The following is a 24,558-nucleotide window of genomic DNA, read 5'->3' as shown; positions in this document are numbered from 1 at the left end:
GCCATCGAGAGTTCGGTTAGCGTTGCGCGTGACTCCTGGGGAGTTTGGTTTATCCACCGCAGCGGCAGACAGCCATCCCGGTGTCAGGGGTCCGGCCCCCCCCACGGTCTGGATTGATGTGTTTCAAGCGAGCACAGGAGAATCAAACAACGCCATCCTTCATCAGTGGAAATTGGCCTTTATTTTGAAAGTGCCCTGCCAAACGCCGTTCCGGCTGGCGCCACCCAGCGGCCATCAAGCCCCCCGCACTAACACCTTGGAAGAAGAAAGTTTGACGTAACAAGAAGCCTGGTCAGGTGACCCGACCACATCAGAGGCGGCATCAGGGTTCGGAGCAACGCAACAAAGCGCAGCAGCTTCTCCCCGGAGCTTTGTCCTTCCCGTTGTTCTGTTATTTAAAAGCAAATCCGTCGGATCGAGGGAACTTGGCGTCGCTCCGTCGTTCGACCGCAGATGACGCCTGTGGAGAGACGATCGCATCATACCGGTTCATTTGTCACCGAAGCCTCCAGGCGGGCGGTGTTTGTGGTCTACATTGGTGAGCGCCGCCCGCGTGCACACCGCTGGTATAGTAAGCAAATCGCCGACTGAGTTGTGGGCTGAGCCTCTCGAGTCCAGGTCCGGCGCCGTCTCCCGACAGGACACCCTGGCAGAGGCGCGCGGGCCCCGGGACGATGCTCCGCCTGGCGGGCCGGAGGGATGCGAGATGAGCCGGGGCAAAGCAGTGAGCGAGGCCGGAGGCTCGGTGAGTACCCGTGACGTCACGCAGCTTTCGAGTGCTAGCATCGCGGCTAACTTGCTCACCGACTCACCTACGCGCGTGAGCAGGGGGTCAGAGGTCACTGGTTCCAGTGAGTGACCTCTGATCCCACGTGACTGACACTGTTCTCGTCGTGTCCCAGCGAGGTCGGGCCCGGGTCACTCATGCCGTGGTGGTCATCTTCCTGGAGTTCTTCGCCTGGGGGCTGCTGACCACGCCCATGCTGACCGTAAGTGCTGGACACACGTCTCCTCGCCACTGTCACAACTGGTCACGTGTGTGTGTGACCTGCAGGTGCTCCATGAGACCTTCCCTCAGCACACCTTCCTGATGAACGGGCTGGTCCAGGGTGTGAAGGTGACAGCGCCTCCTGTTTGTGTGGAGATGTGGCGGTTGTCATGGTAGCGAACAGCTCTGTGTCTTCTCTCGGCCAGGGCTTCTTGTCGTTTCTGTCGGCTCCCCTTATCGGCGCTTTGTCGGACATCTGGGGCCGAAAGTCTTTCCTCCTCGTGACAGTCTTCTTCACCTGCGCCCCGATCCCCTTCATGAGACTCAGTCCCTGGTGAGAGCGTGTACTCGGTGTGAACCGGTATGAGTTTGTAGCTAACAGTGAGGACAGCTTTGGCCTGTCTTCACTTCTTTAGCCTTCAGTTTGTGGGTTAAAACTTCAAAATAACTGGCTCATAATCATTGAGTTTCAGTTTGGTTCAGATTCCTGGTGGAGGTTAGCTATGTGTTTTGGATGGTTAGGTTAGGACAACTTGTGAGAGAGAGTGCGTGTGTTTTGTGTTTGTGTGTGTGTGTGTGTGTGTGTGTGTGCGTGTGCGCGCGTGCGTGCGTGCGTGCGTGCGAGCAATGGGGATCAGGCTGCTGGCTGGTCCGTCACATGACAGCCATGTGAGCGTCTGCAGGTCAGCTGCTGAACACAATCCTGTCGTGACTGGTTAGATTAAAACTCAGTGAAGGTATTTGAGCCCTTGACCTTCTGCAGGTCATCCACTCACCTGGAGTTGGAGTCCTCGTAGGGGGTGCAATGGTGACGTCAGCACCGAGCGCTTCAACAAGTTTTTAGATGTGTGTGACAGAACCAGAGAGTCTACGGTGCAGGCCCCTGGTGTGACAACTGTCCTCATCCTCAGGTGGTACTTCGCTCTCATCGCCGTGTCTGGGATCTTCGCCGTCACCTTCTCGGTCATCTTCGCCTACGTGGCCGACGTCACAGAGGAGCACGAGAGGAGCACCGCCTACGGCCTGGTGACACTGGCCTGCACGGCTCGGGTCTCGGCACGTATCTAACTCTGTCTGTGGTCTTCAGGTGTCCGCCACCTTTGCGGCCAGTCTGGTCACGAGTCCGGCCATCGGCGCGTACCTCTCAGCCCGCTATGGCGACAGTCTGGTGGTCCTGGTCGCCACGGTGATATCTGTTGTGGACATCGCCTTTGTGTTCTTCGTTGTCCCGGAGTCACTTCCGGACAAGATGCGGCTGACGTCATGGGGCTTCCCCATCTCCTGGGAGCAGGCCGACCCCTTTGCAGTGAGTGCCGAGTCCCATAGCGGTGGGGTCTGACCTCCGTGTTATTGTGGTTCTGATCCTCAGTCGCTGCGGCGGGTCGGCAAAGACTCGACGGTCCTGCTCATCTGTGTCACCGTCTTCCTGTCCTACCTGCCCGAGGCCGGACAGTATTCCAGCTTCTTCCTGTACCTCAAACAGGTGAGACACACTCACACACTCCCAAACTCTCTCCATCCCTCCTCCTTCTGCTGTAAATGTTGGAAATATAATGTGGCAGTCTTTTAGCCACACGGCTGGTGCTTTTTTTTTAACCACTCGGCCAACTGCTCTCACTCTCTCGTATCCATGTGCCTTCAGGTGATCGAGTTCTCACCTGCAGCCATCGCAGCGTTCATCGCCATGGTTGGAGTTCTGTCTATCGTTGCCCAGGTGAGTCATGTGATCACCAGAAGATTCTATGTGGAAACACACGCTGGTGTCTTTCTGTGTGTGTGGACCCCACAAGGTTAAGTCTCAACTTGAGGATAGATTGGGTCATTATGAGCCTCACAATGTCCCCACAAGGCTTACAATTGTGTGTGTGTGTGTGTGTGTGTGTGTGTGTGTGTGTGTGTGTGTGTGTGTGTGTGTGTGTGTGTGTGTGTGTGTGTGTGTGTGTGTGTGTGTGTGTGTGTGTGTGTGTGTGTGTGTGTGTGTGTGTGTGTGTGTGTGTGTGTCAGACTCTGTTCCTCAGTGTTCTCATGAGAACCATCGGAAACAAGAACACGGTTCTTCTGGGTCTGAGCTTCCAGCTCATCCAGCTGGCGTGGTATGCGTTTGGATCAGAACCCTGGTGAGTCCCAGTGTCTGTGTGATGCTCAGGTCCTCTCCCATCTGTGGCTGAAGAGTGTGTACCTGCAGGATGATGTGGGCCGCTGGGACGGTGGCTGCCATGTCCTCCATCACCTTCCCAGCTGTCTCCGCTCTGGTGTCTCACAGCGCCTCCCGAGACCAACAAGGTGAGTCCACCAGAGTCCTGAAGCATCCTGCATCACTCACTGTGTGTGTGTGTGTGTCAGGTGTGGTCCAGGGCATGATCACGGGGATCAGAGGACTCTGTAACGGACTGGGTCCGGCCCTGTACGGGTTCATCTTCTACCTGTTCGATGTGGAGCTCAACGACATGGAACCAGTATCGGGACGGCAGAGCTCAGAGGTGTGGAGACACACGCACATTTGTCTTCCTATATTAGTGAGGACCCTTTCCCCAGCCTCTCCCTAACCATCTAAAACAAATGGCTAAACTTAACCAGGACTCTTAACCAAACTAAAACACAATTTTAGTAACCTAGATATTTTGTAGTTTTAACCCTCAAACTGAGGCTTGACAAAGTGAGGACCAGCAAAAATTCCCTCACTTTGCAAAAATGTCCTCACTGTGTTGATTAAAAACTCATACAGGTTCTCGCAAAGATAGAAGTGCAAGTACACTCGTACCCACAGTTGATGTGTGTGTGTGTGTGCAGAAGCTGGCGATCCCGGGCCCTCCTTTCCTGTTTGGGGCATGCGCCGTCATCTTCGCATTAATCGTTGCGATCTTCATTCCGGAGCAGCCGCGGGTATCGGAGGTGAAGATGAGCTCCACCTGCTGGTCCAGTAGCTCCGCACCCTCCGCTCAGGAAGAGAGCCGTCGGGTTCCACCCTCCAGTGATCCTGAGGACATCGAGCCACTTCTCCAGGACAGCAGCATGTGATGGACAGCTTGGGGGCAGTGGGGTGGTGGGGTCTTATAAAACGGCAGCAACACAGGGTCATGTGACCCGAGCGAGGGCAAGGTTTTAGAGTTTTTTTTTTTGTTTGTTTTTTAACTTTTTATTAGCTTGGAATCAAATGCAGCAGAGTTCCTCCTGGCGCTCCACAGAGAGGCACGATGTATGTGACAAGGCACTTTATATCCTGGTGTGCCTTTGAGCTGGAGGTTCCTCGGGAACAATAAAACCAGTAATCGCAGACAATCTTGCGTTATTTCACCAAACCTTCGTCAGTCGACGAAGCTGCTTTTGGTCACTACTGACACTCAAACGTCGGAATGAAGCTCACGCCGGTTACACGAAGCCATCTAGGTCTAGCCGCACCTTCGAAATGTCATCTATCCGAGGTGCCCCACTGGGTCTCCTCCCTCGGGTGGTCACAGCTTGCAGGAGATTGAAATCTTGGTGGTGGAGTAGGGAACGGATTCTGGGGGTGAAAGTGGACTGTTAACTGTCAGAACTGGAGTCAGTGGGCTGCTCAGGTTCTGACCTCGGTCTTGCAGCGAGTGGACATAGGCCTCCAGGAACTCCTTCTCCCCCCTGTCTGTCCTCAGCTCCTCCTGTCTCCTCCACCTGTCTGTCCTCCTGTCGCCACGCCCGGGGTTGTCGTAGAGACGAATGAACCTGTGAAACCGGAGGCATAGTTGTGTGTGTGTCTGTGTGCGTGCAAGCGTGTGTGCTTACTTGATGTGCGGGCTGTTGCACAGCTTGGTGGGGACGCAGGTCAGCGGTGCTCCACTGACCACGACCATCTTCAGGGTACTGATGTTGTTGAGACACTGAGGAAGGTATGAGAGGTCGTTGTTGTGGATGAAGAGAGAGTCCAGCTGCTGCAGCCTGTCTCAAATACACACACACACACACAGGCTGGTCAGATGAGCAGGCTGAGATCATGAGTCAGGTGACACACCTGTCCATGTCCTGCGGCAGGTCCTTCAGCTGGTTGTCGCTGAGGTTGAGCAGCTGCAGCCGCTCCATCCTCAGGACGCACACGGGGATGGACGGCAGCCGGTTCTCTGCAACGTCTAGGTGAGCCAGGCTCTTCAGGCTGCTGAGCTGCACACGAGGTCACTGATGCAGTCATCTCCCATCTTGCTGATGCTGCTGCTGCTGATGTCTGTTACCTCGAAGGGCAGTTCCCTCAGCCGGTTCCCCGCCAGATCCAGCATCTGCAGGTCCTGCAGGAGACCCAGGTCTGGGGGGATGGCTCCAAGTCGGTTGTAGCTCACGTCCAGGCGCTGCAGTCGACTCAGCTTGCCTGTGGACACAGAGTTAGAACCCGTCAGAACCACCCGCCCCAAGTGTCCCTGGCTGACCGATATCAGGCGGCAGGTCCACGATGAGGTTCCTGGGCAGCTGAAGGACGGTGAGCTGGGTGAAGGAGCACAGGAAGTCTGGAAGCTGGCGGATCCTGGTGCCGGTGACGTGCCACTGCTGCAGGTAGGTCTGCCACTGCAGCTCTCGAGGGAAGTCCTGCCCGGAGATACGGGTCACAGTCAGTCCTGGCATTGGGAAAAGCATATGCCTGCTGTGTGTCCTCACCGTCCACTTGGCCCCATCCAGCTGGAAGATCAAGCTGTGGCCTGGCTCTTTCTGGTCCGGCCCCCGCTCGGGTTCTGAGCCGCCACGGGTCATGAGTGCTTGCATGTCCACCTTCAGGGTCTTGCAGTAGACCCGGTACTGCCATTCCTGCTCGATTCTGACCCAGGTATGATCACTCGGTCAGTGGACTGAAACCTGGACACCGCCCCTGCCCCTCCTCACCTGGCGAGGGCACTCCTCTCCTTCCTCTCCCGCTCCTTCTGCTGCCGCTGGCACTGCTTTTTCACCCGGACCTCCCACAGCCCGCGCAGCAGAGACACATCGTAGACCGGAACCGCCGCCCTTCTCTCGGGACCCATCCCTGAAGAGGATGTGGTTCTCAGTCAGAGACCAGTCTGGCTCCTCACTAGTCAAACATCAATGAAACGAAAAGATAGCTGCAGGACACGACACAGAATAAGACAAGACAGTGCTGCAGACCCTGACCAGCAAAGCCAAAGGTCACCCCTTCTTCTCTACCCCTACAATCCCTTCACACACTCCATATCTTCCAGCTGGTTTGTGTTACTGCCACCACAACTTTTTTATTATTATTTTATTATTATTTATTATTATTCAACTGAGTTACAACAAACTGACCACAGTTGTGTGTAAAGTGAGCTGCACACCGCTGAAGGTGTGTGCGTCCCGGTGTCTGTACCAAATTGGCTCGGCTGGTCCGATGGGTCAGTGCGGCCACAGATGATTCGAAAATAAACATATGTTTATATATTTTTATTAACTCCTTAAACAGACAATACATGGGCTGACACCTTCTGATGACAACACTAGCCTGGGAATGTGTCTCATGTTGATGACATCACTGTCTGTTTAGACCCCTGCACAGTGACCCTAGAGACAAACACCGCAAGTCAGCCTCTGCAGCGCTGGGTCCTTCAGTATCGTGCGCTGATGTGGAACCACGGCGAAAGTCTGAGGAAGTCATGGCGGTGGACTATTCAAGTGACCCTTAGGTCACGGCCCGGCCACATAGGTCCTGCCTGGCTCTAAGGAGAGTCTACGACCCAGACCTCTGCACAGTAGCGCCACACAGACAACAAACAAACAAGTAAACACGTCTTACCAGTTGTGTCCGAGTCCTGTCCCTTGTTTACCCGCGTGCTGACTGCAGCACAGACTGCCATATGACACCGTTGAGCTCTAGCGGTCAGATGTTTTCTGACTGATGTCATGTCTCCGATTCCAGAGAAGGTCTCTGGTCACATGACTGTGTGTGTGTGTGTTGCTCTCATGTCCACACGGTGGCGCTAACACGCAAACTCTGAAGTTCCCATCCTGTTTTTGGACTTGGATCTGACCTTTGACCCATTGGCTTGTGAGACAGGGCCGGTCACAGCAGTTCTGAACAACAGCAGGAGGCAGGGCAGCTGGGCACACTCGGGTCAGTCTCGCTCAGAATTTGGAACCGACTGACCGTTTAGACTAAAAAAAAAAACTTGACATCAGTAGAAGTTTGGTAGTCTGTGATGACCAAATGAGCAGGATGTTGAAGCGGTGGAAATGAAATTCAATATAACTGAATATAGGTCTCGTTCACTCTGAACCAGCAACATTTGCTCAGACGACACACAGGCATCCTCCTCGACAGCTCTTCATTAAAGTCTTGCTTGAATGTTGAGAGAAAACAAATCCACAGCGACCCTGAGGAACACTTCACCGCTCCCCTTTCTTCAGTTCCATTTGAACTGGCATGAACGCCTTTGGTTCCATGGAAAGCACAGGAATTTGGAGAGTCCCAAACAGAACCAGAACCGTGTGGGTGTGAGGCCATCAGAGCTCCAGGACAAGACAGCAGCACAGAGTTGAACAAGTCTGGAGAAAGACCTGACAAGCCCAGCGATGGCCCAGATCTACTCTTGGTACTCCGGGGCAGACCGTGTGGCGTCTGCAGCCGGTCTTTCCTCTTCCAGTTTGGCTGAACCTGTGGTAGAGGATATGAGCATCTGGTCTCTGATCAGATCTACTTCAGGATAATTCACCAGTCAAGTTCCTGAGCCGTTGGTGGAGGACGAAGCTCTGGTCTTCAGTATAGTTAACAAGCAGCAAGTGAGATCATTACTCAGCAAGAGGACGAGTGGCTTCCCTTTCTCTCTCTCTCTCTCTGTCTCCACCTCTTCCTCTGACCCTCTCGTTCGCTCTCTCACAAACACTAGTATGTTGGCTCCTCTCACGAAGGTCGGTGTCCATCTGTTTTGTGTCATCTGCCAATCTGTCTGTCCGTCCATGTCTCTGTCCTTCTGTGAGTCAGTGAGTTTCTGTCTGCCCATCTGTCTGTCTGTCCGTGTCTGTCTGTCCTTCTGCGAGTCAGTGAGTTTCTGTCTCTCGTCCGTCTGTCCGCCCGTGTTGGTCTGTCTGTCCACCTGCCTTTCTGTGTGCCTTAGTGTCCAAGTCAATGAGTTTCTGTCTGCCAGTTTGTCTGTGTGTGTGTGTCACTTTTTTCCTACTGCCCACATGACTGTCGGACTTTCAGCCAGTTGGTCTGTCTGTCTGTCTGTGTGTGTGAGTTTCTGTCTGTCATCAAACATCAGTCTGTCTTCTCCTCCAGGTCCTCCTCCCTCAAGCCTCCCAAACTTCATCGTCTCCTGGGCCCCTGCTGCTTCCAGGTATTGCACCAGAGTCGCAGGGCTCCTCGGAGCCACTATCAGTTGAGTGACTGCTGCTACTCCTCAGATGAACGTGGCTCTGATTCATGACAAACTTCACATCAGAAGTTTGTGGGAGACGAAAATCCACGTGGAGAGAGAGAATGTGGAGAAAGAGGAGATGAGATTGAAGAAGAGTGCCCTCTGCAGGTCAGTCACCTCATCTCCATCATGAAGCCATCTTCATGGTCATGTGGCTGCGCTTGAGGAGAACGCAGCAGCTGATTGTCTCGCTGTCGCGCTGATCCAGGCTCAAGTTCGGGCGACTGAGACCAGAATCGGGCCTCATGATGCCGAACCTGATACGGTAGACCCTAAAAACATTGCATCAGTCTGCAGCTAAAGGTCACTGCGGCGACGGAACCTGAACCCAGAGCATTTCCAGTGGCCAGTACTGAGTCTTCTCAGAGTGAGTACTGGCCACCCTCGTGGAGTTCCTTCTGGTTCCAGGACCATGTTCGCCCCTTTGGTGAGCACCGTGGTCTCCGATCTGAAGCTTCTGGTCCTCGTGATGTGTTGCAGAGATCCGAGGACTGACACGGCCCTGATTCAGAGACTTGCTGGATGCCGATTAGACTCAATGTCCAAGGGATCAAGCTGGAATAAAGAGCTTTGACTGGTCCTGGTTCTGAGTGAGGCAGGATTGTCGACTATAGAGTCCAGATCCCGCTATTAGAGGGCTGGGCCCGCTAACGCTGCAGCTCTGTCCCACACTGACCCCCACGCCTTCTTCTAATCCCACCGCTCTCCATTACGCCTCCTCTAATCCCGACCCATCAGAACCGTGTCGCTCTAAATCCCCCCGGCTATCAGTTACCGGGCCTCTCCCACCACCCCGCTAATTGAGAAGCCGAAGTGGGTCCGGTCCAAGAGCGCGTGCTGACCCGCCAGGCGACAATCTCACAGCGATGACGGACAGAGGCACGGCGACCCGACAGCTGCTCTCAGAACCTTCAGAACCAAACACGGGAAGGAGAGGCAGTGAGACAGGTCTTGGAGAGTCATCAGCGGGGAGAACAAATGGAATAATCCGGAGGCTCGACAAGAAGTCGGTGACGAGAGTGTGAACACAGCTGAGCGTCTCTGGTTACAAACTCTGGTTTCCTCCTGAAGCAGCAGACTAATGAGGAAGCTCACTGACCCGCTGGGCCTTTCACCCAACACAATAAGAACCTGGACCTGGACCAGATCCGGTCTGACAGACAGGAGCAGGAGACACAGTCGTCAGTGAGACAGGATTATGTGTTCCATCACTTCCTGCAGGTCAGCGAGATGTGAGGACTCAAGATTCTTCTCAGAGCTGGAGGCATCGAGTGCTGTCTCAAAACAAACACCCACACACATTTGTCTCTATAGCTATAGCTCCATCATGCTTTCCCCAGTCTGCCCTGACCTCAATCCTATTTGGAAGTTTTAACCCTCATATTCAGGGTCAACCTTGTTACGACCGGCCCGACAGTTCGAACTAAGCCAAATGTCTTCACAAGGAAATGTTTATCCCAGAATTGGTCCCCACAAGATTAGACAAACCAACGGCCCCCATACACTCCATTTCCAATCAGGAGCCACTATGTCCTGTCTCACTCGTCACCATGTTAACGGACGTTTCACTCGCACACCAACACGACACTCTTCCTGGTGTGTTTCAGGTTGCGTGCTGAGTGGGTGGTACGTCTGGAGAACCGGAACAAGCATTTGAAAAAGCTTGACACGTGCATCCAAAGAGTCGATAAAGCCAAGTCACCTGACCAGCAGGATGAGTCAGCAGACCTGGAAGGGAAGTCACCTGACCAGGAGGATGAGTCAGCAGACCTGGAAGGGAAGTCACCTGACCAGGAAGACGAGTCACCTGACCAGGAAGACGAGTCAGCTGACCAGGAAGACGAGTCACCTGACCAGGAAGATGAGTCAGCTGACCTGATGCAAGAGTAACCATGACGCTCGGTCCCCAATAAAGTGGTGGGGCACTGTGTGAGCTGCTCCCTGGTGTCCTCTATCGAGATCAGTCTTTAAACATTCACTCTGAGATCACCAGATGACACATTGACTAAACACAACCATAAAACATCACTTATTCACAGTGCACATTCAAGAAATACATTTTATTCACACTCACAAGTCAGTGACTTAGAGTAACAGCATCTCTGTTCCGAATGCAGGAGCAGCAAAACAGGAACTCGAACTGTGGCGTGACGATGCTGTTGGTGAGTGTGATGAAAACATCAAGGCAAACTTGAGTCACAGGACGCAGAGAGAAAAGAATACAACGCGTCAGTGACGGGAGTCCGTGTTTTGGGGAAGTAGATGGGAGTCTCCGAGGTAGTAGTCAGTAGAGGCTGTGCAGCGGTAACAGGGACGTTGTCCTCAGCTTCTCCAGCAGCTTCTCTCTCAGAGACGGCTTCTGGACCTTGTGCCACAGGTACCGAGGGTTCTCCACAAGGGGAGGTTCGTTGGTGGACGCCAGCTCCAGTTTCTCTCCGTCCTCGTTGCGTCGGACGGGGTCCGGTACCAGCCGCACCAGAGTGTTGAAGCAGATGCCGTCGGTCCGTCCATGCTGCCGCCCGCTGTGCTGCAGACTGAAGACCCCCAGAGTGTTGACGTCGTGGTCGTAGTACACTGCCGGCATGGCGTCCTGGACCACCATGTTGGCTGCCCAGGTCACCGCATGGGTCCTCACCGCCGCCGCCGTGGGAATGTGCAGCACTGGAGCTATCATACAATAATAATAATAATAATAACGTCCTCGATTGTGAATCGCTTTTCCCCGAAAGTGACCTTCCAAAGTCAATCACAATGAAGTCCACACACCTCGGACCAACAGGATCCAGAGGTCTCCTGCTGCACTGGTGTAGACCAGGACCAGCCTCTGGACCACATGACGACAGCTCAGGTCCACCGGTCGGGTCACTGGATGCCAAGGATCCTGACGGTACCTGTGCACAACAGAAGAGGGTCAGGGGTCGTAAGCCACGGGTCTGGACCACAAACAGAGACCGACTTCAGCCCACAGTCGATGAGTTGCAGGATGTCTCGTCCCCGCAGAGGGAGGGCCGTCTGCTGGTCCCACCAAGTGGCCTGCAGAGACTCTTGGTCTGCTGCAGACAGAGGCTTAATGCTGCCCCCTGCAGGACATGCACGCTCAGACGCCTTCAAACGGTGGCCATGTGACACCAGGACTCTAACCTGTGACTCTGGCGAGGAAGACGAAGCGGATCCACTGCGGTCCTTGCTCCTGTATCAGCAGCAAGGTGATTGGCTCACAATCGAACCCCGCCTCCTCCTTCACCTGAAGAGAAACAGCCAGGTGACGTACTCACAGAGACACAGTTTCCTGCCTAATCAAGAAACAGTGCCATTTCAGGTGTCCACACAAGTCAGCTGGAATCCACCAATAACAATGAAGCAGACTTGCCAGGCCTGTAGTGGGCACTGCACTGCTGTAAACAAAGGAGACGACACCAGGACACTTCCGTGCTAGATTTGCATAACAACACAATCGTGGACCAACGATGAGATGGGGACATGAGAGAGAAACAGGAAGTGATGTCATTGTTTTCAAACAGATGCTGATCAGCCTTCCACTAAAGGCACAGATTGAGGCGGGGGATAGAGAGAGAGACAGAGAGAGAAAGAGAGAGAGAAAGAGAGCCTCACCTCTCTCTTGAGTGCCTCTTCAAAGTTTTCCCCCACCTCCACTCGACCTGCTGGCAGGTACCATTGTTTGTAACAGTCTGGTTTGGCCTCCTGGACCATCAGCACCTGGTTCTGGATACAAACAGGCACGCGCGTGCGCGCGCGCGCACACCCATCAACACAGCTGTCCTCCACTTCAGTGTCTGTCTGGGGGACGTCACCTGCTCGTTGAAGATGACGGCGCTCACGATGTAGGTGACGGTCTTCCTGAGAGTGGCCGGTTTGCTCTGGTCCAGACCAACATCACATGTTGAGACCTCTGACCCCCGGCCTTCCAGCAGGTGCTCCACCTGATCCTCCACCTGACCAGTGCCCAGAGGCGCCTCACACATGGCCGCCACAGACACAGCTGAGGTTGTCGGTTCAGTTCCTGAACCTTTACTGACTTGTGGCTTGCTGCTTCACGGAGAAACAGAGAATCAGAAGAGAGTCCACAGTGAGTGAATCTGGTGGATGATGGATGGAGGGAAGACGGAGGAGTAAGAACGCCCCAAAGTTCCACTATGGACATGGAGGTTTGTAGTGTAATTGAAGGCTAAAAGAAGCACTAAAGTACATACCTGCGGCTGCAACGCGATCGTGGCTGCACCACAACTCGAATGAACCCGACAGCAACAACACAACGCTTCGTCCTCAAAGAGAAACATGGATGCCGGATTTGCAGTTAAGGAAATAGGATTTAAGGACCGGTGTGGTGACGTCAACAGACCTGCTCGCGTACTAGAGAGCGGACTTCCACTAGAAACCCGTAGATCTTCTCTCACTCCGTGGTGACAGACGGAGACGCAGTGAAAGGAAATAGTATGACATTTCCGGTTTGGGATTTTCGGGTGAAACGTCAAGATCACGATTTCCGCGGCATGTTTGAAGCCGAGTTACTGACAGGTTCACTACGTATCTGCGTTTACCCCACAGTGAACCACACCGTGCCACGCTCAAGCAAACCTCATAAATCACGCCCGGGCCTTTTATTTTCTCGGGAAAACGGAAGTGACTCGTGACGTCGCTACCGCTTGTGGATATCGCTTGCTATCATCTTTGACTTTGACGTGAGTTTCTGATTTTGATTGCAGACCGACACATGACAGGAACTGTGAGGGGACTCCGATTTAATCGTCCAGGTGAGTCACGTGGTGTCAATGACCGCGGTCACGCTGTTGGTAAGAGGAGATCAGAGGAGAAAGTGAGGTCACCGGGCTGGTCTGAATCGTTGACGATGTCCCAGCTTCAGTCCAGTCCAGAAGTGTTCTGTTTTGAACATAAGGTTGAGGGAAAGCTGTCCCGGTATCCATCCGTCATCTAGTGAACAATTGGAGGCCACGTTTTCTAGCCTGCTGTCGGTAAATTGTTTCATCGGCGATTGAAACGTTCTCGAGGCGGAGCTACCGGCCGTTTCCGCCAACAGCTGATGTTACCTTTTTAATTTACTGACTGAAGTCAGAAGAACCAGCTCGCCGTTGGTGTCTGGGATAAAATACATAACGGTATAAATGAAACATTCCTAAGTTTGTTCGCGGCGCTTTGCTTCTGAGTGACGTCTCTATTGAGCGACGATGTCATTTTGCAAAACTCTTAACAGCAAGTTTTATATTGAACACACCAATAAACACCACATTTAAGTGCAGGCGAACACGTTATTGACTTTTAAACGCTTTCAAAACACTACACATGCTGTATCTGGGAACGTAGCAAATATGTTCGCTTGTATTCAATGTAAATATACTTTGCTGTTTGATTGCGTGATTATAACGCATCTTTATTTATTAATTCAACAGTTAAGTTGTACGATATGGCATTAAATTTATTTATTATACAAAGACATTGACACATAAGGAGGCATTAGACATACACTACAGATTAAAATGTCAAATGTTTTTGCCCAATGTTAATCAGAAATAATAAATAAAATAAAATGAGGACAATAGAAAAGAAAAGAAAGGAGAGAAAGAAAGACAAGAAACGACGCAACTTGGAAATGTTTTTCTAAAAGACAATTGTCACTGAATCATGACGTCACCAGAAAAGCAAAGCTTTATAGACATTTTCATATGTTTTATAGACATTTTCCGTATCTATTATTTTACCCTAGACATCAACAGTGAGTTGCAGCAGATGGTATCTGCATCTATTTGTCTGTAAAGCGCGGTCAACTGATCAAACACCATCAGTCGTCAGCGGAAATGGCCAGTAGCCTCGCCTCAAGTAAATTTCAGTAGCTGAGAAATTTACAGACCCTGGTTCACCCTGCAGATCTGGCTAGTGCAGACTGAGAGGAATGTCCCTGGTGAGAGTGAACTTGTCTTTTCCCCCCTAGGCCGCCCAGGACTTCTGACAAGGCCAGAGTGACACCTGGATCACCATGTCCTCGTAGCTCCTCGAGTAGTTGTTGGGCAATGACGCGGCACAGCAAACTGCAGAAGCAGGTTCTGGCTCTGTACCGGCAGTTCCTGCGCGCCGGCCGAGACAAACCTGGATTTGTTCCTCGCATCCGCGACGAGTTCCGTGAAAACTCCCGCATCAAGAAGACGGACGTGATGCACATTGAGTACTTGTACCGTCGCGGCGAGCGCCAGCTGGAGCAGCTGCGTGACGTCAACACCAAACAACTGGGCTCCTTCAGGAAGAAGTCAGGCGACCTCTGACTTCAGTCGTTTACCACTGCTACAATAAAGACAAAGCCACACCTCCTTGAGTCGTTACTGTTTGTGAGTTACTGTTAGTGAGTTAAGGCTTTCGGGAAACACACCTCCAGTGTGTCTTCTGTGTGTCTGATTACTCGTGAGAGTGACGACCAAGAAACCAAGTTAAAATCTAAAGGAATTTATTCCCTGACTGAGGAATTACCCTTACAAACCTCTCGGTCTGCAACTAGGCCTGACTTAGCCTTAGCTCAAGTGGTGGAGTGAGACAAAGACTATCTGGCCCGCACCCCGTCGATTGGTCCTGGTCTCTTCAGGACCTGGTGGCCATGCATAAAAGTCCAAAGTGTGACTCCACTTGGTCTGCAGCGATGAATCCTCCCCCATGTTGTCTTGTATTGGTGGTAGCTGTAAAACAGACCATCCTTCTCATTATCGTTGTTTCTGTTGGTTTCTCGTCTGAGGCTCGTCTGGTCTCTGCCTGACTCTTTGGTCCATAATTAATCCTCTTCCTCCATCCATGATCCCCAAATGTTCTTCCTTGAACCTTATACCAAATGCTTCCTGCCTATCATGACTCACTATTTCACCTCACACATTCCTCCATACATACAGGGTCAAATTGAGGTTACCTTACCCATTATAACAGCATCTGTTGGATTCAATCTCTTATAAGGCAAAGCATTATAAAGCAGTTTATTCAAGGTAAAATTATACTTTGATTCATTTAATTATAAGTAAAAGATTATTGACATAAGGTCCAGCAGGTTCTGACACCCAATAGAGTTTCGGCACCTGCTGAGCTTCAGCACCTCCTGAGTTCAGCACTTCTTGAGCCTCAGCACCTACTGAGTTTCAGCACCTACTGAGCTTCAGCACCTCCTGAGCCTCAGCACCTCCTGAGCTGCAGCACCTCCCAGCTTCAGATTCCAGATTCTTGTGTTTTATTCTAGTCTTTCTTATTGTTCTATCCCGCTGCAATACAACGGTCTGTCCAGTGGGGGCGGAAGTGCAGCTCACTGCGCATCCCCAGCATCTATGAAGAAGAAAGACAGACATACAAACAGGAAGTCGAGGTCTACAGGCTGTCAGAGCAGTTTGAGCCACAATCGCCGTGAAGTGTTCAGTGTTGGACCAGATGAGTTCTGCGGAGGAAATGACTAGCGGACAGCTGCTGCAGCAGGTGACGTCATCGACCCGCTTCGGACTGCGAACGACAGAAACCCACCTTCGCAGAGCAGATGAGGCGCGGTGGGGATGAGGGGCATATAGGGGGCTGCTCCGGAGCGTATGCGATATTGGAGTCCGGAGATCTGGATCCTAGGCTGGTTCTGCCCCGGAGTGAGGTGTTCTGACTATCTTGTCCACCTGCAGATGGCGCTGCTGAGGTGGCTGTCCTCTCAGAGCGAAGCCGACCGACACGTCCTGACCGCACTGACTGGCTTCCAAGTGGCCCAACAGTTGTGGAACCGTCTCACGGGCCAGAACCAGGTTGACGCGTACAAGGTAGACACAAACATACTCACCTGTCTGACACAATTCCGATTGGTCACGTGTGAAACTGTTGGACATCATCCAATCAAAGCTGCTGGAAGCCGAATACAGTCCGGTCCGGTCAGCCGCAACAGTGGTCGGCTCAGGTCTGGACCCACGGAGAAAAGTGGACACTGATGGTGACACTGTGTGTCCAGCAGGTTCCACAAACTGTCCGGCGATTGTGTGGCATCTGTGTGACTTCGTCCACCAAGGAAACCAAATGTTTGTGCATTGATTGTGTGAGAGAAGGGTCCATATGTCAAAATCTCCCACAAACTCACACGCAAAACGCATCAGATGTGACATCACAGCCAACTGCAATTACATCACTGACTTTCACTGAGTTGATTGCCACCTCATGGGGTGATGAGCCTGCTTTAACCTGTGCGTGTGTGTGTTTCAGAGGGAGTGTATCCTCAAGATCGTGCACTTCCTCCAGCAGAATCCGAGGGCGTCGACAGCAGCCATCAACGCAGAAGTTGAACGCCATGTGTCGGAGTTTGCGGCTCGTGTAGGCGCTCTGGAGGCTGCGCCCCTCTTCTGACCTGTCAATCTGGGAGGTGGTGATCCACTTTGATGGGTGTGCTAATAAAAGCTGAGTGCTGGGGAAGCTACTTTGCTTGTGTCACTACCAGCTCCGTTCCTGCTCCTGAACTTGGTATCATTGCCGGACACTGATGGAACTCAAGAGTTCAATAAATCAACAGGTGGTGTTGACGCACAATTACTGACACCAACATGTGAGTGTGTAGATACAGCTCCGTCCAACATCATGTATGTGACATGGCATCCTACAGTGCTGGCCCTCTGAGAATACGGCAGGTGGAGAACCTCTATAAGAGGAGCTGTACATCACAGGGTACTGGAGTGTGGAACATCTCTGGGTGTGATTGAAGGAATGTGTTTCCTCAGTGTCTCACATGGCTGGACAAAACTGGAGCTCCAGTAGTTGAGCTGCAGAAAAGAGCCAGAGATAAGAGAGAAGTGCGTGGATGATGCAGCGCAACGTGTGACAGGTGACAGCAGACTGGAGGTCAGCAGTGCCACTCTCTCCAGCACTAAAGCTTGGAGCTGGAGGTTTGACCTTGACCCTCACCAATTGAGCTGCTGTCTTTTGACAGGAATATTTTGACTGTTTGAGAGAGAAACAAGAGGTTAGAGGACAGAATCAGTCTGGTTCTGGTCCACGCTCCTGCTCGCGCATTGGTCCGGTGGCACAGCTTATTCGCAAACAAACACCAGCAGTTTTGTGAACAACAGAGAGAAACAATCTGATGGTCACGTGTTCATCTCCTCAGTTAATGGAGCGAGAGTGCGCATGCGCAGCATAGTGTGTTTTCGCAGCTGATCGTCTGGTCACGTGACAAATAGTTTCCGGCCCCTTTCATATTAAAAACACTCAGACGGGTTCGTTGTTGAGATTGTCATCGTCCTAGTCCATACAACGGAGGTTCATCAAAAACAGTGATTTCAGCGACGTCAATAGACGCGCGGACACGTCTCATGAACATCGTTGGGTGTCCAATTGTGTTTGAATGTTTTTTTTTTGTCTGCGCTTTTGTTCTGATACCCCTGACCGGAAAAGAGAAGTGCCACTGCGGACTTGACCGAGGATCAACGCTAGAAACTCTACATCGAGGAACAGGGCAGAACTCGGAGTCCCGGCCGGGTCCGAAGCTCGTTGGTAGACCCGGGTTTCGTTTCTAATCCCAGCGCACGAAGGTTCTGACCCGATCTTGGCGCTGTAAATGGTTCGGCCGACAAGGCGCGCCACTCTCGGGGTCACAGCATGAGGAGGTGGTCGGGAGCGGGGGGGTGAGTGCCCGGACCAGTGAGTGACCACCGCGTCTGAGGAAGACGAAGATGAAGGGACGAGGAAGACTCTTACTGGACCTCTGCTTCCTGGTTCTGTTGACCGGAACCTCCCTGGGCAGAGGTGTGTGTAGTTGTGTGTGTGTGTGTCTGTGTGAGAGAGCGTATGAGCGGGTCCACATCATTTGACCGCTACTGAGAGAGTGAAAACCCTCTGGACTATTCGAGTCATTGTGGGGTCTCCGAGGTGATGACTCTCCTGTCCCTCTGGTCTTCAGACAGGCAGACGGAACATCTGGCCTCCTACCAGCTAACAGTCCCGCGTCCCCTCGGAGGACGGCTGCGGAGGGAGGCTGACGGAGCTCCGGCCAGTCAAGTGAGTTGGTCTAACCCTGGTCATCAGCACTTTGTGTCTTCCTCCCCACCTCTCACACACTCCCCTCTCTCTCACACACTCATACACGCACACACAGTCTTGCTCTGGGTTGATGATTGAGTCATTGCTCTGGTATGAACCTTCAGTCTGTAATTGTGTGTTCCTGAACCCTGACTGTAGACCACTGCAGAACTGTCACTGTATCTCTCTCCTCTTCCTCTCCAGCTCTCCTTCGTTGTCCCCCTGTTAGGTCGTGATCATGTGATCCACCTGAGCAAAAACAGGTGTGTCAAAACGCACACACACACCACATACCCAGACACAGACACACTCATGTGCTGTAACAACCAGTGATGTTTTCAGGCTCCTGCTCTCTCCAGACTTCAGAGTCTTCACCTACAGCAAGAATGGCTCTCTGCTCACTCACTCTCCACCCGTCCAGGTTCCACCCTCAAACACACACGCTACACAGCTGATAGTTGGTGCCTTCAGATGGTCATTGATGTCTGTGTCTCCAGAATCACTGTCACTATCAAGGCTTTGTCCAAGACATGGACGGTTCCTCTGTTGCCATGAGTGTGTGTGACGGCCTAAGGTAATACACACCCACATACACACTCTCACACACAGGCGTACGCACTCACTATGGTTAATGTTGTGATCCAGAGGAGTTCTGCACCTGGCCGATGACAGTTATGGGATCGAGCCACTGGATTCTTCTCCCCCCAACCATATCTTGTACCGTCTACAGGATGTGACATCACAACCATGGGGCTGTGGTGTACCTCACACACAAAACAGCAACATGAACCAGAGTCAAGAAGTTCATAAACTGCACACTCGGGTAAAACTCACTCACACATGAACGTTTGTAGCTCTATCTTTGTGGGGACCTGTAAAACTGTTATAATGACCCAGTTATTTGGAAGTCTTCATCCTCAAAGAGCTTAAGGAGTGGCCAAAGTGTCCTCACTCTGGTGGGCAAAAAATCATCAGGGACTCACAAAGATAGAAATACCGGAACACATACACACCCACAATCAAACACACACACACACAGTCACTAACATGGGAGTGTTTGCAGGTGAGGCGAGCAGTTCTTCATCGGACTCACTATGTTGAGCTTCTGCTGGTGGTCGACAATGAGAGGGTGACACACTCACTCACTCACTCACACACACACACACACACACACACTGACACTCACAGTGGCATCACTGGTGTGTTTGTATTGCAGTTCAGTTTTATGAACAAGAACGAGACGGCGGTGAGAGAGGAAATGATTCTTTTGGCCAACTACATCGATGGAGTGAGTACACAAGCCTCTCACGCTCACACAGCTCAGGACTGATGGTGTGTACATCTCCAGATCTACCAGCAGCTGAATGTGCGAGTGGTTCTGGTTGGTTTGGAGATTTGGAATCAGCAGAACCGCATCAGTACTGAGGGAGGAGCCCAGGACGTCCTGAGCCGCTTCACCCAGTGGAGAGAGAGAGAGCTGCTTCCTCGTCGCCGCCATGACTCTGCTCAGCTCATCTTGTCAGTGAACACACACACACACACACTCACAGCACTGACAGTGACAATGTCACCGCAGGAAGAAGAGTTTCGGCATCACTGCTGGGATGGCGTTTGTGTCCACTGTGTGCTCGCGAACCCATGGCGGCGGCATCAACACGGTAGGAAGTGATGTCATCTCTGACCTCACAAGATGCCAATCTGTGTGTGTGTGTCTTTGTGTGTCTCAGTTCCCCAACAACAACGTTGCAGCGTTCTCCTCCATCGTGGCTCATGAGCTCGGTCACAACCTCGGAATGAACCATGATGATGGCCGCTCCTGCACCTGCCCCTCCTCTGCCTGCATCATGAATTCTGGTGCCACGTAAGGACACACACACACATGTGCTTGTGTCTGTCTTTGTGGGGACCTCTGCATCCCAACCTAAACCAAGCCTCCAAAACAAATGGCTAATCTTAACCAGGCCTCTGAATCAAACTTGTTTACTTATTTTGAAGTTTTAACCTTCAAACTGAGGCTTTACCTCGTTAGGAATGGCAAAAATGCCCCACAAAGCAAAATGTCCTCATAAGGAGGTGTGTTTCACACACTTGAACAAACACCCACACTCACTACCTGTCTCTCCTCTCCTCCTCATTTTGCTTTCTGTCTTTACTCCTCATCTCCTTGCGTTCCTCAGAGGATCCAGGAACTTCAGCAGCTGCAGCGCGGATGACTTTGAGAAGATGATCCTGGCGAGCGGCGCCTCATGTCTGCTGAACGTACCTCGTCCTGACGAGGCCTACAGCGCCCCCTACTGTGGGAATGGACTGGTGGATGTTGGAGAGGAGTGTGACTGCGGGTCCCAGCAGGTCAGAAGAAGAAGTGGTTGTGTTGGTGAGGAGCAGCTGGCTGATGTACACGTGTGTGTGTGTGGAAGGAGTGCGAGGGCGACCCGTGCTGCGAGTTCCACACCTGCAGACTCCGGCCTGGAGCTCAGTGTGCCGTTGGAGAGTGCTGCCGCTCCTGCCAGGTTAGGCACCTTGGCCTGCCCTCTGGTCAGATATTTGTTGACCCCTGTGTGTTATCAGTTCCTACCAGCCGGGTCGGTGTGTCGCTCCAGCACCGACGAGTGCGACCTACCAGAGTTCTGTAACGGCTCATCGTCGCTGTGTCAGAGCGATGTGTCTGTCCAGGTGAGGCTTCTGCCACTTCCTGCTGGGGGCGGAGCTTCTTAGCTCTGCTGCTCTTTCAGGATGGACAGCCATGCAGACAGGGACAGGCCTTCTGCTATAACGGGAAGTGTCAACACTACGAGGGACAGTGCCGGACACTGTTTGGACCTAGTAAGTTGTCTCTCTATCTGTCTGTCTTGCGTCTTCACTGGGTTGGTCTGTAACAGTCTGTTCTCTGTTCAGAGGCGAGGACGGCGCCCTCCATTTGCTTCGAGGACATCAACAGCATTGGCGATCGTTTTGGAAACTGTGGCTACCATAACTATGGATACAAGAAGTGCGAACGACGGTGAGGAGCGCTCGGGCACCTGCGCTGGTCAAGCGCAGGTCACTGACCTCTGTGCCCCGCCAGGAACGCTCTGTGTGGGAAGCTGCAGTGCACCAATGTGGAAGAGGTGCAGGCCTTCGGTATCAAACCGTCTGTCATCACCACACCCATCGGTGGAGCCACGTGCTACGGCGTCGACTTCCGGCTTGGATCCGACGTTGCCGACCCAGGAATGGTCAACGAAGGGACCAAGTGTGGAGAGGATAAGGTGATGTAGAAATCAGTGTCCATGAGGCAGGAGGCAGTGACAGGAAGACAGTGAGAGGGAGACAGTGAGAAGGAGGCAGTGAGACGGTGAGAGGGAGACCATGAGACAGGAGGCAGTGAGAAGGAGGCAGTGATAGGGACACAGTGAGACTGTGAGACACTCAGAGGGAAGCTGTGAGACACTGACAGGCAATGAGATAGTGAGACAGAAGAAAGTGAGTGGGAGGTAGTGAGTCAGGAGACAAGGAGAGGGAAGCAGTGAGACAGTGACAGGGAGACAATGAGACTGAGGCAGTGAGACAGGAGACAGAGGCAGTGAGACAGTGAGAGGGAAAGCAGGAAGACATTGAGATCATCAAAGGAAGGAAGTGAGACAGGAGACAGGGAAACACTGAGATGGTGAGATTGTGAGGCCGTGAAACCGGCCGAGGCAGATTGAGTGGGAGGCTGTAAGACAGTGAGAGGGAAGCAAGGAGACAGGAGAAAGTGAGAGGCAGACAGGAGACAGTGAGACGGAGGCAGTGGGACAGGGAGACAGTGAAACAGGACACAGTGAGGGGAAGACACGAGTCAGTCAGAGGAGAGGCCAGATGTTGACACGTCTTCTTGGGTCTCCAGGTGTGTATGAACTTCGAGTGTCGCAGCGTGGACGTCCTGAACTTTGACTGCGACGTTGAGGTCAAGTGCCACGGTCATGGGGTGAGTGACGCTGGGCTGGTTAACGTGTCACATGACCCACCGCTGCAGTCATCTCAGTTGTCTGTGTCGCAGGTGTGCAACAGCAACAAGAACTGTCACTGTGATGAGGGCTGGGCTCCACCCACCTGTGAGCAGCGAGGCTATGGCGGCAGTGTGGACAGCGGGCCAACATGGAATGGTGCGTTGAGATGGTTCGACGATGAGCCCAGCCAATGGTGACGTGTTTCTTTCCCCATAGACAAGGACACGTCCCTCAGAGACGGCCTGCTGGTCTTCTTCCTCCTGATTTGTCCGCTAGCCGGTCTCGCCGTCTTCTTCTTCCTGCGGAGGAACCAACTTGTGTCGAGACTGAGGCGCCACAAGAGACACCAGTGAGACATACACACATACTCACTCACACAGTCACCCGCACCCGCTAATATCCCTCTTCAACATCAGGGCTGACGGTGCTTCATCATTAAACAGAGCCCCTCCTTCACGCGCTCCTTCATCCTCCGTCACCCGGGGCAACGGCAACAACAACATCAGAGAGGGGGTGAGTTCTTTCCGTGGTCATCACAGGTCCTGACCTGGGACATCAGGAGAGACTTGAGCTCTACTGTAAGTCTCCGTTGGCAACTCCAGCGCGCCATTGTGTGATGAATATGAGTCGCTGGAGGTCTGGTTCTGACAGATGTATCAAGCACCTAGCTCAGCCCCTTTTCTCACACTGAGCTCACTACTGCCCCTGCTGGTCTCAGATCCCTGTTTATTGGAACTGGGTGCTAAGAGTGTTTGTTGAGTGACGTTATCGTCTGTTTCAGCAAAATGTTCAGCTGCTCCATCCACAGCAACTGGTAATTCTCTGACTCTCTTTCACACACACACTTGTATCTTTATCCTTGAGAGGACATCTCATTGCCATAACCCTTAAACCTACCCATCCAAAACACATGGCTAACCTTAACCAGGACCAACCAAACTGAAACCCAGTTCTAATGACCTAGTAGTTACTATGAAGTTTTAATCCTTAAATTGAGACTTAAACTTCTGGGTAGCGGGCAAAATGTCCTCACAAGGAGGTATGTTTCCAAGAATAAAGTATACTGTAGCTATACATGGTACATACACACACTTTGTCTCATTTTGTCTCTACTTCTTATCTTCGAGGAGGCGGAGCCAAACAGGACCATGCCCACCTTTGCCACACGGCCACCTCCCCCTCCCCTGTGAGAGCTATTAGCTTCTTGTTGTTGTCAATGTTAGCCTTACCACTGAACATGTTTCTCTGTCCCAGGAAACCAAAACCACCGGTGCAGCCTGTGATGCCTCTGAGACCCGCCCCTCCCCCACCTGTGTAGCGCCAGGTGGTCCTGCAGTGTTTGCTGCTCAGCACTGAATCATAGGAATGTAACCAACGCAGAGCTAACTAGATCAGACTTCCGCTGGGAATCACGTTCACGCACCTCAGGTGTTCCTCAGGAAGCAAGACTTGCCCTCACAGGAGTGACGTGACGCAAGAGCCCGTGATGTCACCACATACTTGCTCCTTTTCTGCGGCGAAGACATCACCAACGTGAGGCCATCGTGCCAATGCCATGTCTGTGGTCGCCCCTCTGGAGAGCTGTGACAGCTGGCACTCACTGGCAAGCTTCCTGTGGGGCTGCGATTCCTCCTTCATCTGATCGCTCTTTGTGATGTCGCTGTGATTTCATGTCATCCGAGATGTTGATTGAGATAGAAAAAATCACAAACATGTTTAATAATGAAAACAAATAAATAAACTTTTGTCCTTGTAACTGGTGATGTCTCTGTTTCCAAGGAAGCTCTTACTCATCTGACTGCGGAGCACTGTCAGCTCGCTGTCCTCGCCATGGCAGCAGTGTTGCGTTGCCCACGGCCAACTGCTTCCGGGTTTCACACCTGAATGACCCCCTCGCTTAGATATTGTACATAAGGGGTTGTTAGAAAGGCCCACAGTGGGTGCAGGTTTTTCACCGATCAGGTGTCTGAAGACTGTAACTTGTTTCAGCTGACACCTGATTGGTTGAACTATGCTTGTCAGGTTGGAACAAAAACTTATGGTTCCCCCTGTTATCATTCAGACTGAGTATGACAGGTCAGCTGACCTGTTCTGGAGGGTTCTCCTCCAGACTATTTCGAGAACAGCAGCTGAAGGATCCGGTTTCTCCTGCGTGAGTCTCAGACTCAGAGTTTCTGTTCCACAAACCTCTCAGCAGTCACGTGAC

At 52.3% G+C, this 24,558-nt stretch overlaps 6 protein-coding genes across 13 annotated transcripts; 4 read left to right on the top strand and 2 right to left on the bottom strand.

Moving 5' to 3' along the window:
* The first annotated feature begins 275 nt into the window (after window positions 1-275).
* mfsd14bb (major facilitator superfamily domain containing 14Bb) lies at window positions 276-4,298 on the top strand. Its single transcript, XM_053870567.1, has 13 exons — window positions 276-538; window positions 619-745; window positions 903-989; window positions 1,055-1,117; window positions 1,195-1,322; window positions 1,900-2,014; window positions 2,076-2,294; window positions 2,358-2,471; window positions 2,631-2,702; window positions 2,993-3,105; window positions 3,174-3,271; window positions 3,332-3,468; window positions 3,779-4,298. Exons 2-13 carry the CDS (start codon window positions 707-709, stop codon window positions 4,004-4,006), a joined length of 1,413 nt encoding a protein of 470 aa, XP_053726542.1. The 5' UTR covers window positions 276-538; window positions 619-706; the 3' UTR covers window positions 4,007-4,298.
* lrrc2 (leucine rich repeat containing 2) lies at window positions 4,052-6,696 on the bottom strand. Its single transcript, XM_053870566.1, has 9 exons — window positions 6,245-6,696; window positions 5,828-5,966; window positions 5,606-5,762; window positions 5,380-5,536; window positions 5,188-5,321; window positions 4,974-5,119; window positions 4,748-4,900; window positions 4,554-4,687; window positions 4,052-4,490 (listed from the first exon to the last, which is right to left on the bottom strand). The coding sequence occupies exons 1-9, from the start codon at window positions 6,405-6,407 to the stop codon at window positions 4,441-4,443; spliced, it is 1,233 nt and encodes a 410-aa protein (XP_053726541.1). The 5' UTR covers window positions 6,408-6,696; the 3' UTR covers window positions 4,052-4,440.
* A 1,486-nt stretch (window positions 6,697-8,182) lies between these two features.
* LOC128762950 (putative surface protein bspA-like) lies at window positions 8,183-10,246 on the top strand. The gene is made up of 3 exons (XM_053871558.1): window positions 8,183-8,268; window positions 8,336-8,457; window positions 9,957-10,246. Exons 2-3 carry the CDS (start codon window positions 8,336-8,338, stop codon window positions 10,237-10,239), a joined length of 405 nt encoding a protein of 134 aa, XP_053727533.1. The 5' UTR covers window positions 8,183-8,268; the 3' UTR covers window positions 10,240-10,246.
* A 155-nt stretch (window positions 10,247-10,401) lies between these two features.
* Window positions 10,402-13,396, bottom strand: nudt18 (nudix (nucleoside diphosphate linked moiety X)-type motif 18). Of its 5 annotated transcripts, none has more exons than XM_053870865.1 (9): window positions 12,710-13,185; window positions 12,561-12,632; window positions 12,162-12,399; window positions 11,962-12,072; window positions 11,491-11,593; window positions 11,306-11,429; window positions 11,116-11,240; window positions 10,985-11,016; window positions 10,402-10,883 (listed from the first exon to the last, which is right to left on the bottom strand). In XM_053870865.1, exons 3-9 carry the CDS (start codon window positions 12,330-12,332, stop codon window positions 10,530-10,532), a joined length of 1,020 nt encoding a protein of 339 aa, XP_053726840.1. In that variant the 5' UTR covers window positions 12,333-12,399; window positions 12,561-12,632; window positions 12,710-13,185; the 3' UTR covers window positions 10,402-10,529. The 5 variants fall into 5 exon arrangements, with proteins under 5 accessions (XP_053726840.1, XP_053726839.1, XP_053726836.1 ...); XM_053870864.1 differs by having other exon boundaries at window positions 12,162-12,396; XM_053870861.1 differs by lacking the exons at window positions 12,561-12,632; window positions 12,710-13,185 and adding an exon at window positions 13,194-13,396.
* sdhaf1 (succinate dehydrogenase complex assembly factor 1) lies at window positions 12,940-14,682 on the top strand. Of its 2 annotated transcripts, none has more exons than XM_053870866.1 (2): window positions 12,940-13,121; window positions 14,315-14,682. In XM_053870866.1, the coding sequence occupies exon 2, from the start codon at window positions 14,394-14,396 to the stop codon at window positions 14,640-14,642; it is 249 nt and encodes an 82-aa protein (XP_053726841.1). In that variant the 5' UTR covers window positions 12,940-13,121; window positions 14,315-14,393; the 3' UTR covers window positions 14,643-14,682. The 2 variants fall into 2 exon arrangements, with proteins under 2 accessions (XP_053726841.1, XP_053726842.1); XM_053870867.1 differs by lacking the exon at window positions 12,940-13,121 and adding an exon at window positions 13,140-13,340.
* Window positions 14,683-17,748: 3,066 nt separating this feature from the next.
* adam9 (ADAM metallopeptidase domain 9) lies at window positions 17,749-24,121 on the top strand. Of its 3 annotated transcripts, XM_053871964.1 has the most exons (24): window positions 17,749-18,111; window positions 18,266-18,363; window positions 18,589-18,647; window positions 18,727-18,805; window positions 18,882-18,958; window positions 19,030-19,207; window positions 19,448-19,513; window positions 19,601-19,672; window positions 19,733-19,902; window positions 19,961-20,042; window positions 20,112-20,245; window positions 20,562-20,733; window positions 20,802-20,894; window positions 20,953-21,057; window positions 21,117-21,207; window positions 21,280-21,385; window positions 21,449-21,632; window positions 22,250-22,330; window positions 22,403-22,508; window positions 22,569-22,701; window positions 22,769-22,865; window positions 23,134-23,166; window positions 23,480-23,538; window positions 23,607-24,120. In XM_053871964.1, exons 1-24 carry the CDS (start codon window positions 18,039-18,041, stop codon window positions 23,668-23,670), a joined length of 2,412 nt encoding a protein of 803 aa, XP_053727939.1. In that variant the 5' UTR covers window positions 17,749-18,038; the 3' UTR covers window positions 23,671-24,120. The 3 variants fall into 3 exon arrangements, with proteins under 3 accessions (XP_053727939.1, XP_053727938.1, XP_053727937.1); XM_053871963.1 differs by having other exon boundaries at window positions 19,448-19,672; window positions 23,483-23,538; window positions 23,607-24,121; XM_053871962.1 differs by having other exon boundaries at window positions 19,448-19,672; window positions 23,607-24,121.
* The last annotated feature ends 437 nt before the right edge of the window (window positions 24,122-24,558 follow it).

This window comes from Synchiropus splendidus, chromosome 7 (assembly GCF_027744825.2).
Source record: "Synchiropus splendidus isolate RoL2022-P1 chromosome 7, RoL_Sspl_1.0, whole genome shotgun sequence".
NCBI classification, from domain to species: Eukaryota; Metazoa; Chordata; class Actinopteri; order Syngnathiformes; family Callionymidae; genus Synchiropus; species Synchiropus splendidus.
Note: the sequence above shows the minus strand (reverse complement) of the source record. Positions and strands in the feature narration are given on the sequence as shown.